General features: G+C 40.3%; 2 protein-coding genes across 3 annotated transcripts in view; one reads left to right on the forward strand and one right to left on the reverse strand.

Moving 5' to 3' along the window:
• The window catches only part of Lim3 (Lim3 homeobox protein), a 34,483-nt gene extending 24,924 nt beyond the window's left edge, over nt 1-9,559 (reverse strand). Inside the window, exon 1 of one of the 2 annotated variants that reach the window (XM_089257403.1) lies at nt 8,146-9,559. In XM_089257403.1, coding sequence (XP_089113529.1) covers nt 8,146-8,512 — 367 coding nt within the window. In that variant the 5' untranslated portion in view covers nt 8,513-9,559. The remainder of the gene's footprint in view (nt 1-8,145) is intronic. The other variant, XM_089257404.1, reaches the window with a different exon arrangement.
• LOC115563218 (uncharacterized) lies at nt 3,240-4,421 on the forward strand. Its single transcript, XM_030385856.2, has 2 exons — nt 3,240-3,461; nt 3,545-4,421. The coding sequence occupies exon 2, from the start codon at nt 3,720-3,722 to the stop codon at nt 4,380-4,382; it is 663 nt and encodes a 220-aa protein (XP_030241716.2). The 5' UTR covers nt 3,240-3,461; nt 3,545-3,719; the 3' UTR covers nt 4,383-4,421.
• Nucleotides 9,560-11,486: the final 1,927 nt, after the last annotated feature.

Consider the following 11,486-nt stretch of genomic DNA (forward strand, 5'->3'; position numbering starts at 1 on the left):
CTAAACCGGCCCCCAAGGAATACTCAAAAAGGAATACCGTCGGCGTTGCCAGACAACGCAAATGTCTGTCAGTCAGAAGAGGAGGGGAAATTCGCTCGCAGCGCAGCTAAGAGCAGGGCAGGATGGCTGGCTGAGCAGGGGAGCAGGACTGGAGGGGGGACTGCTGCTCTTCTGCAGCTTCAAGAGTATTACATAAAATATAAGAAAAAATTATGATTTTCACTTGGCAACACACACACACACACACACAGACACGCATACATATACGGTAGAAGACAACAACAGGAGGCGTAGAGCTCTGCTCTCTGTTGCTGTTGCTGTTGCTGCCGCTGCTTAACTGTCAAAATCGTGTAATTTAATAAAGTTCGCTGCGGGATATTGTTTGTATAGAAGCATATTCATACATATACATATACAAATACACATAAACACACATACAGGGACGACGCGTATCCAGTTTGTACGCGTACCCCATTTTTGTTCCTTCGGCACTTTTTTAGCCGGCTGCTACGTGTTCAAGGGAGATTCCCCTCCACCTCTCCCTCTCGCAATCCTACTCTGGTGGCATCTCTGTCTCTGTCCCACTGCTTGCTCTAGCCATTGCAGTGGAAGCCAACATTAAAGCATTTGCCTTTGTGCTTCTGCTGTTTATATTTGTGTTTTCTTTGTAAATTTTGAATTTTTCATTTCGATTGCACAGTGGCCCCAAATATGTTTGCATAGCAACAAATCACAGTGGATTAGTTCATATAGTTCAAAAATGTTTCCTTTATGATCAAGATAAGCAAAGTGTGAATTTATTTTTATAGCAGCGGTAAAACAAAGTTTACTCAGTATTATAGGAGCTCAAAAATAAATTTTAATAAAGCATCACTTCAGATATTTCAATTTTAAAATCTGAAAAAATTTATGAACTTCAAATAATAATTATAATATTAAGCAAATAATACAAAATTACGATATCAAGTAAAAATTAAATTTACAAACTCTTAAAACAGTTTCACAGTAAAATTATAAAAATGATTTTGAAATCTAGAAATCTAATTCAGTAATATAAATTTCTGTAAACTAATAAAATATACAAATTTAATAAAAAAAAGTACTTAATATTCAAATATTTTTAAAGTATGTAATTTAGTTGAAGGTATTTTCACAACATTATGATATTTCTAAAAGTAAAATTTAAATAGACTAATTTGTGAAGGAAAAAAAATTGAATTGACGACTTCACAAGTATAAACTAAAATATGATTACATTTGAGTATTTGATTCCTCAAATTTAAAAAAAGTACGTTTTTCTAGTTAACTATCTAAGACCAGAGCTCTATTATACCCACTAGAGCTAGAAGCCCTACTCCAGCTTTACAAATGGCGTCTGCTACTCTTGACTGCAGAAGATTTTCTTTCAGATTTTTTTCGTTCATATTTTATTTTATTAAGCAAAAAGGAAATTGTGGAAGTAAACAGTGACTGCAAACACACACACACACACACACACATACACTCATCGAAATATACTCGCTTACATAGAGATGGGTAGGTGAGGCACATGAGCTCTCCTGGCCTACGCCCTCTCTTAGAGCTCCGCCCGCTCCCCCCGGTAATGTCATATGAACGCCCCATTATTTACTTAACGTAAGTTAAACATTCGCCGGCTCTCTCCTCCTTGGCACGGAATGCTGTTTTGGGAAGGTTAGCAAAAAAAAAAAAATTAGGAATGAGAGAAAGAAACAAAAAATGTAGCATACAGAAATGTTCGCAAAGCGAGACAGAAGTGACAAAGAGAGAGAGGTGGGAGGGGGAGTTGGGGCTGTAGTGAAGCAGGGAGAGTTGGCTAACCTTACCTGCCAGCAAAGGCAGCCTAGTCAAAGAGCTGTCGTCGATTCTAAGCGCCCAACTCCGTCCCCTTGAGCCATAGCTGGAGCCTCTCCAAGCTGCCTCGCTCCCCGCTTCAGGAGTGGAGCAAACAAACCGCCATGAAATATGCAGCAGGCAGTCCGAACAAAAAATGATTTATGTGGACGCCATGGAAAACAACGAATAAACGAACAACCGAACAACCAAACAACCAACAGCAACAATAACACTAACAACATCAACTGATTTCTCAACTTGGCTCCAAGCCCAAGGCCCATCTTGTTTTTTTTTTTCCTTTTTTTTTTGTTTTTTAATGTATTTTCATTTGTTGTTCTGGCCTAGCAATGAAAAATGCGCGAAATCCTCTAAAAAGGCATCTGCTCAAAGGAGAGCTACTAGGGCTTAGAAATCCGAGAGCTCCTTTGGCCCATGCCAAAACTGGGCGGGTTAGCAATATACAAATAATGTATTCGTATAAAAAGATGAATTTTAGTTTACTTCGCTCTGAAACTTAAGGATGATTTAATAATGGAAGACATCGAAGTATTGTATCCAATAAACCTGTTTTCAATCCTTATTTCAATAGGAGACTTTCGCTTACGTATGGAAAGTATTTATATGTGATTTGAGAGTTTTATTGGAGCAACGAAATTTCTGTCTCCTTGTTCTATCATCCGCTAAGAGCTAAAGTCTTATAACTTAATTGCCTAATTAGAATAAGCCGATTAAGGCTCATCATCATAATTATTTAAGATTTGTTTAGTCATTGCAATTTATATTTTCAATGTCGTAGATACTTTGCAATTTAAAAATATGTTATTACCAATTTTGGGTCTCATTTCACTCTAATATAATGTGGAAAATCTAACTCTTGGCTACATGTGCGCCTATTAATTTTAATATTATTAGATACTGTTTTTTCTTCTAACTAAAACTAATGTTTGCTTAATTTATATTGTATTATATGTTTATTATTTATTTATTATTATTAATATTTGAAAATTATATTTAAATATACTTGTTTAATTTTATAAAAATATATTTTGTATATATGAGCTGATATATATATTGCTTTTGTATTATTTTATTTCATTGTTCCTCGTTTATTGACAATTAATATAGTTAATGCATATATTTTCACTCATACTTTCATACATATTTGTGGTATTTTATTTGTTTTGTTGCACAAATTTGATTAAGATTTAGTTTTTTTCGCTTATTCAATTTTAGGCGTTTATTTATATTGTTTTTCGAGTTTTATTAAACTTTTATTTATTTGAATAATATTTTTTGTTCATAATCTATGTTTATATAATTTGTATATACTTAATAAATAACTTTACAAAGCATCGTATTAGTTTAGTCGAATTGCTTTGGGAATTCTGTCGTGTAAGTTGAATCTTTCGATATAGGTATATATATATATATAAATTTATATAATATGTTATGCTATGCTGCACTAACTTTGTTATGTACTTAGTAGAGTAACATTTAGGCCCCAAAATTATGGCTTGTTAGGGGTGAGTTGAATAAAACAGTAAATAGTTATGAATTCGAGTACGGAGAGTGGCAAGCAAGAGAGAGGAAGTACGACCCAGTATAATGTCAGTAAAAGGCTACACACAAATAGACGCCTAATGATATTTACTTAGAGCATTAACAATTTTTATTTTTGACACTCACACAGATGTCCGATGTGAATTGGGCTGCCTACAACGCGTTTCGCTGTGATCTGGCCAAGGTGCAGAAGACTTTCACTTGCTGCACTCAGACGGAGTTCACCGAGGAGGTCGGCACCATAACCGAATTGCAATTGGGCTGCAAGCTCCCAGCCATAGCTCCAGCTCCAGCTCCACTCGAGAATGGACAGATCTAATGGAGAAGCTGTCGAACCGCACCCGTTGCCGCACAGCTCGGCATGGCCCGTGGCACAAACTAACGACGTCGAGTTTAAAAATTCGGTTACGATCCTATTCAACGCCAAGGAGGAACACGGGGTGGTTCGGCTGAGCCAGTCGGACACCAGCTTTGAGAGAAGCCAGACCACTTTGTTGAGCGCTGCCAAGCTCCTGCGGCGCAGCCAGTCGGCGCAAAGACTGCCCAAGTCGGCCAGCGAGGCATACCTATCCACGGATCTCTCCGAGTCAGCTATGACAATATTATCAGGAGCCCCATCGCCAGCGCTCATCAATTACAATGGCAGTGCCTCCACCATTGGGAGCGCCGGGCACCTGCTGACCGATTCCCACTCCTCGGGCTATACGACGGAGAGCAGCTATCAAACAGCCACAGCTGGGAGCAGCTTTAGCCTGGACAGTTCCATCTACTTGAGCAGGCGACTTCGCGGTGCGGACAACTACATTCAGGAGATACACGTGGGATTGGAGCCGAATGCAACAGAGTCACAAGTGCAGGCAATCCGCGACGATCTGCGCAGCCTGCTGAGAAACGAGGTGTCGCTGATCCATGACACGTCTGGTGGCAGCAGGCGAGCCGTCTATCTAATTGCCTATCAATACATGTAGGCTGTGTACCAAATATAAATTCCTAAATTTTTAGTCTTACATCAATTGGCGAATATTTTATAAGTGGATCCATGGATCAGATGAGAAAAGGGAATTGGCTAGAACATTCTGAGTAAGGAAATGACTGAGAGTACTTTCCAGATAATTGTGTATATATTTCATAGAGTAATTAGTTTCATCTACTTGGTGAAAAGTTTTGCTTCAACTAAACATGATTTGAGCTGTTGAGCTTAAAAGTTTACTTCGTGAGATGGTACTTGTGTGAAAGATCTGTCTTTCTATCTGCACTGTACACTCACACCAGATCTTTCCTTACTGTAACTGCTCTGATCTTATATACATTCATCATGTAACCTGGTGCTTTCAATTGGTTCATTTGGTTTGGTCAGCTTGCCATCCTCTTTTCATCTGCCCATCAATCTTTGTATACCTGTACATCAAATGTATAGCTTCTAAATTTGTAGCGCCACTTAAACCAGTTGTGCTCATAGCCGATCTTGACATCATTCGCTTGTTGACATTATGACAAATTACGTGCGCAAAAGGCAACAAAATGCAACCCCCGGCGGAAGGATGTCGAGGAAGGAAACAAGCAGGCTAAAGCGATACGCTTAAGCATTGGTAGGGTGCTGGCTGGCTGGCTGGATGACTGACTGGTTGGCTAGGGGGGTGCGCCCCTTGTGACGTTAATAGGAAAGCCACACAAGAACAACTAACGAACGGCACGCGGCGGCCAGCGGGCGGGCGGGCGGTCGGACGGCGGACGGACGACGAACGGACGGTTGGTCGAGTGAGCGACAAGTGCGCTAGCCCACAGTTTTGAGGGTTGAGGTAGCAGCGAGGGGTGGAGCGGGGCATGGGCAGGGGTTTGTTTGCCCAATGCTAAGTGCACGAGCCGTAGGCAAGTGGAAATGACAAACATATTTACACAATTTTTGACAGGCTCAAACCCAACATACAGAGCCAAGGAGCTGCGAACGGGTGAAACCAAACACCCGTGGGTGCAGCGAGCTGCCCACGCCTCCTCCTGCTCGACTACACTGCAAACAGAGCAACCCAAACTCGATAAATATGTTTATGTGCAAATAACAAAATATTTGTCGATTGCCGGTTACTTCAACTGCTCAGCTGGGCGTGGCATGGGCAGCGACAGCGACAGTGACAGGGGTAAGAGTCGAGGGTTTCAGGTTAGATTTGGACTTGGGGTTGGGGTTGAGAGCTGCTTCACTTGGGAAGCACCGCAAGCGCATAATTCAATTTTTCTGCTCGTTTTGCACGACGCTCAACGAACGTCGCTCAACTCCGCTGGGATGTGTCGCAGCATCCAGCCAGGTCCTTGCACTGCTTTGCGCCGCTCTGCTCTGCTCTGCTCTGGCTGAATATTAGCGCCACGTGTTCTATGCGATGCGGTTTTATGGTATGGCCCTCTTATTTATTTGTTTGTAATTACGCGTGCTCTAAACAAAATCCCGGCGCACTTGAAAAACGCGCCCAGTGCCAACAGCAATTGCAGTCCTGCAGCATGCTCTTTTTTCCAATGCTGCGGCACGTGCTCGAAATGGAGGCTGGCGATGTTAGAAGGCCTACTCCTATTGGGAGAACGGGGAGCAGCTGCTGCTTCTAGGTATTCCCAGCGCATTAGCAACAATAGCCGAGATGCTAAGCCATTTGGTCATTGTCAACAATTTTGGGACTCTGACTCTGACTTTCGGCTTTGTCTCGTCTCCACATCCACATCCACATCCACATCATATCCAGCTCAAACGCGTGTCCTTCGATGTTATCCTCCGTGTGTCAGTTGTCAACATTTTGGACCGGCTTTTAGCTACGGCCTTAGCTTGTCAATTGATTTGCGTGGGATCAGGCCGCGACATGTGAGGCACGAATCGAAATCATAATTTGTGCTTGGGGTTGCTCCGAATGTCTTCCAGCCGGATTTGCGCATAGACAAGCAACAATGAGAGCTAAGCTCTGCCCAGTATAAAATAACATGCATCCAGTTTTGCTAACAGTTATGAAACATGAATCGAATTAGAGCAATAATCAAAATTGAGCTGTAGGCTGAATTGTGTGCTCGAATATCTCACACCCTGTACTCATCGGTATGGTATGCCTGTCTATCCACCTTGCGTTTATTCCTTCCGTTTATTCGGTCTCCTTGCCTCCCGGTTGATTTCAATCACAACTCGCATAATTTTCAGCAATATTTATCGCTTATACTGATTATTTAATTATTAACTGCTTTGTCACATCATACGAAATTTGAGTACAATAAAAACGCAAATAAATGAACTAAACAGTTTGGAAAAGTGTCAAGAGAAGGTGAGCTTAAGCATATACTTATATCGATGAGTCAATATAGCTCTATTCTTGTCAGTCTACCTATCTATCTGTATATGTATGTACCCATATCTTTAAAAGTGAAATATAAATGGGCAGACATATCGTAAAATCTACCATCTATTATATTTTATTGTTCAAGGCAAATCCCTTGAACATTTTTTTACAATCAATCAACAAAGAGTTAATGCTACAAATTTGTTTTTTAGCAGAGGTAATGTTCGGCTTTTCACTGAGATATTTATAGTTTTGCTAAAGATTTTTTGTTAAGTATAACTCGACTTAAAAAAAAATTCTTGCATTGGTATACTTTAAAAGTATATCATTATTTAAAATATTTCTGGATAAGTATACCTACATTTATAAAAGGAACTACCTTTTTATGGGCAAATCCACCTTCAAAACGTGAGAAATGGAAACATACACATATCCTGGGCGAATAGTCCTCCTAAGGCCATTTTACCTATCGTATTTGAATGTGTTTCAGGAGGAAACCCAGAATAATTTCAACCCAGAATACCGTGAGATTCTGGGCCTTCAGCTGAAGTACTCTAATTTAATTGTCGATTTAAATACTTATATTTAACTAAATAGGGTTTTTAGGTTTGATTGTGAATTAAATTAGCAACACCCAAGTCCACAAGTGAATGAAGAAATAGTTAACCAACACATCTTAAGGCTGGCCTAACATAAATCAGTCGATCCGATATATTAGATATAGGTTAAGTCAGAAATTGATATTTATAATCTATAATCTCTTTATAAATCCAAGATCTAATAACTTTTATAAAGAACAATAAATCTCTTTTCTTTATATTAATCGCCTCATCTTTCATGTAGTCATCTATGGTATATGGAATAACGAGTAAGCCTTCTTTTTAATATCAGCAATTATATTATTAGTTTCAATGACCGAAACAGCATATGAAATGAGCGAAAATGAACGAACGCATTAATGCGGTTAGGTCAAGCGGCTATGCTTAATTGAAAAACACTTATGGAGAAGGCTCTTCGACACAAGTCAGGGCAACCGCACTACCGTGCCACAGGTGCCACACACACACACAGACGCATACACATCGTTTACTATTCATACATACAATACAAAAGTCCGCTTACAACAGACTTTCATCAGCAATCAACACTTTAGCCACATTTCATCTGCTGCCCTAGCAAAAATCACAAAACAACAGCGAAAAACTTGGAATAATTAAAAGCATAAATAAATAACTGATAGTTGCACAGAGATGCAGATAGACAGTGAGAGAGAGAGAGTGAGACAGGAGCTGAAAAATATTAGACAAGACAGGTGCAAGAGCCATAGGCAAATTCCGGATGACGAGTGGCCAATGGACCTAGGCACTGAGACCCCCGGACCTGAGACCGGGCCAACCGAGAATCAAAGCTGTTGCTTGGTACTCACCCTCGAGCGCTCGATTCCTTGATATTAAAGCCAACACAAATTCCGGATTTGGGTCATCGTGATCACCGACGCCAACCGCAGCATGTTGCTGATGATGGCTGTGCTGGCCAGCGAGCAGGTGCGATGCCTGCGGCGTGGGCGGCAATTGTTGCTGCTGCTGCTGCTGCTGCTGATGAATATGTTGTTGTTGCTGCTGCTGCTGCTGTTGCTGTTGCTGCTGGTGATTATCCATGACTGACAGCTGCTGCTGCAGATGCTGTGGATGCGAATGTGGATGCGGATGCGGATGCGGATGTGGATGCGGATGCTGTTGATGCAATGGCGGTGGCGGCTTCAGCGTTTGCATCATCTCTAAAGCCAGTTGCATGCACACTCCCAACAACAACAACAACAACAACACCGAACGGCAGCAAATCGATGAGAGCTTCCTTAATTGGCAACTACTATAAACACTGGCTTGTCTGTAGAGCTAATTCAATATGCGTTTCGTCACACGAGTCGTATGCGTAATAATTGAAGAGTATATGACGCACTAGCGAGCAGGCACTTTTCTTGGCACAATTTTATACAAGCCTGATCGATTTCAATTTTAATGGACTACCCTGTATTTGACAAATAAATATATTTATATTTATATGTATTCAATTATTGACCGATATATATTATATAGTGAGACACACGCGCGGCTAGCGCGATCCAACCTGGCAAAGAGGCGGAAATGTTAAGTCACGCGGCGGAGATTTTGTTTTGGTTATATTCCATAAGGTAAGGCAGACGGCACTGCCTTATAGATAGAGCCAGATTGGATCGCTCGTTGGTTGGTTGACTCGTTGACTGTTCGAGCACTGCCACTGCCACTGGCACTGGCACTGGCACTGTGGCACACCGTGTGTAAAGCGCCGTTGCCGTCGCCGTCGCCGTCGCTCGCCTCGATTTCTTATCAGGCGAGCGAAACGCACGGCGGTTTTTCTTTGGTTTTTGGTACTTCGCTTCGATTGTGTAGACGAGGAAGCGAGTGTGTGTGTGTGTGTTTCTTCGACTATACTCGATGCCTTGCTATATCAATTTGGACTCTTATGTGTGTAGAGGCAGCCTCAAGTGTCTGCTTCGCAATACAGTAACAAAAACAATTTCAATATAAACGAACATACAAATAGCAAATAGCTTGAGCGTGTCGCCTATAATGCAGGGTGCATGTTTTCTTCCTTTCCACAGAGTTGAGTACACAAGCAGAACATGAACAATGCCTATCTGCTTATGGCCTAATTATGCATCAATAGTCGAGCTACTGAAATTATAATAAACTAAACATTGTTTTCGAATCGCTAAAAATTAAATGCTACAATCGTATTTCCATGTAAATTTGTGCTGTTGTGATTAATTAAGACCTGAGCGCTTTCAATTTGTTTTGGAATTGGGCAAAAAAAAATATGAACGTTACATTAACTTAACAGATATTATCGTTTCTTAAATTTTTGAATATTCTTTTTTATTTTTAGCAATTTTGTAGTAGTTTTCCTGATTTGATTCGCACTATTTTGTTAGAATTTTGAATTCGTGCTGTTTGTGTTTCACTCCGATTCGATTTCAACTCAATATTCACTCGAACGCCATTTTGCGACGGCAATTGGCAAACGCGACGGAAGGCAGCGACAAAATGGCGTCGGCGTCGACGGCGGCGGCACAGCAGAGCTTAACGGCATGACAGTGCACGGCACGGCAACACTGGCAGTAGCTAACGGACGCCTGCTGCGTTGTTTGTTAGCTATGTATTTTTTGTTTCTTTTTCTCTTTCGTTTTTCTTCTTTTTTATACCCTGAACCCATTGAAAATGGGAAATCAGGGTATAATGGTTTTGTTAAAATGTATGTAACAGGCAGAAGGAGGCGTGGCAGACCCCACAAAGTATATATATTCTTGATCAGGGCGACGAGCTGAGTCGATTTAGCCCTGTCCGTCTGTCTGTCCGTCCGTCCGTCCGTCCGTCCGTCCGTCCGTCCGTCCGTCCGTCCGTCCGTCCGTATGTTTGAACGCGTCGATTTCAGAAGATACAAGAGCTAGAGACATCAACTTTTTTTTTAAATGTCCGTAAATACAGCGCGGATATCGAGTTTATCACTAAAAAACGATAACTCATTCCGATACTTTTTTATCGATAAAAAACCTTATCGAAGATCACTTAAATAATTATATCTCCTACATCTTTCAAGCTAGAGTCTCCAAATTTAAAATGTATATTAAGATGAATTTTATACAATTTCGGTTTTTGTTAAAATTTACCCCCCACCCCTAAATCCACCCCCTCACCCTCATCTTTGTAAAAGTCGTATATCAAATACTAGAGACTTGTGCTTCGGTATGCACATACATTTAAACATCATGATTACGTTCTGTGAGTTTCATTACGATCGTACGTCTAGAAATTAAATTATTCAACAAATAAGTTCTCATAATATTGCCAACACTGCAGCGCAACCCAAGCGCAATAGGTTATAAATTTATATCTCCTACATTTTTAGAGCTATAGTCTCCAAATTTTAAAAATATATTCCAATGCATTTTATACAATTTCGGTTTTTGTTATATTTTGGATACCGGCTCCAAATTCAGAATCCCCAGTGAAGGTCAGATTCTAGTATAGCTAATTGTGAATGATTTGACATGTTTTTTTTTTTTTAATGCCAAATATTCAATAGAATATGTAGATCATATGCTGAAAGTTTCATTAAATTCGGTTTAGTCAATCGACTTTAAAAAATAACAAAATGTTTGGCCAATTAACAAACGCACGTGCTGCAGCAACAGCAGTTTTCCAATACGTGTGCACACATACATTCAAACATCTTCTAGCACATTCTTAGAATCACATCAGCAGTTAGTTTCGTTTAGTTCTGCTAGATGGCGTTGCATCAGTGAATCTATTTCAGTTTTGACATTGTGAATAAGAACAGAGGAGTGGCGTCATGGTAGAGGGCGCGGCGCTTGATCGCGAGGTCTATGGTTCAAACCCTGCTGGGCGTATTGTAGTTTTCTTTTAATTGCTTCAAAATTTTTATATATTTGATTAAATTTCTCTTATATTTTTTCAAAAATCGAAATTGAAATTTTAACCATACTATATGTACGTTTTTATTAGTTTGGTTGTTCTTGCACATTCTTAAAGTCACATCAGCAGTTAGTTTGACTTAGATTTGGTAGATGGCGCTGTAGCAGTGAATCTATTTCAGTTTTGACATTGAAAATTAGAACAGAAGGGTGGCGTCAAGGTAGAAAGCGCTGCGCTTGATCACGAGGACTCGGGTTCAAACCCAGAGCATGTCGTAATTCTTTTTTTTAATTGT

This window comes from Drosophila navojoa, chromosome 3 (genome assembly GCF_054131105.1).
Source record: "Drosophila navojoa isolate 15081-1374.11 chromosome 3, UAZ_NAV_1.0, whole genome shotgun sequence".
Taxonomy (NCBI): domain Eukaryota; kingdom Metazoa; phylum Arthropoda; class Insecta; order Diptera; family Drosophilidae; genus Drosophila; species Drosophila navojoa.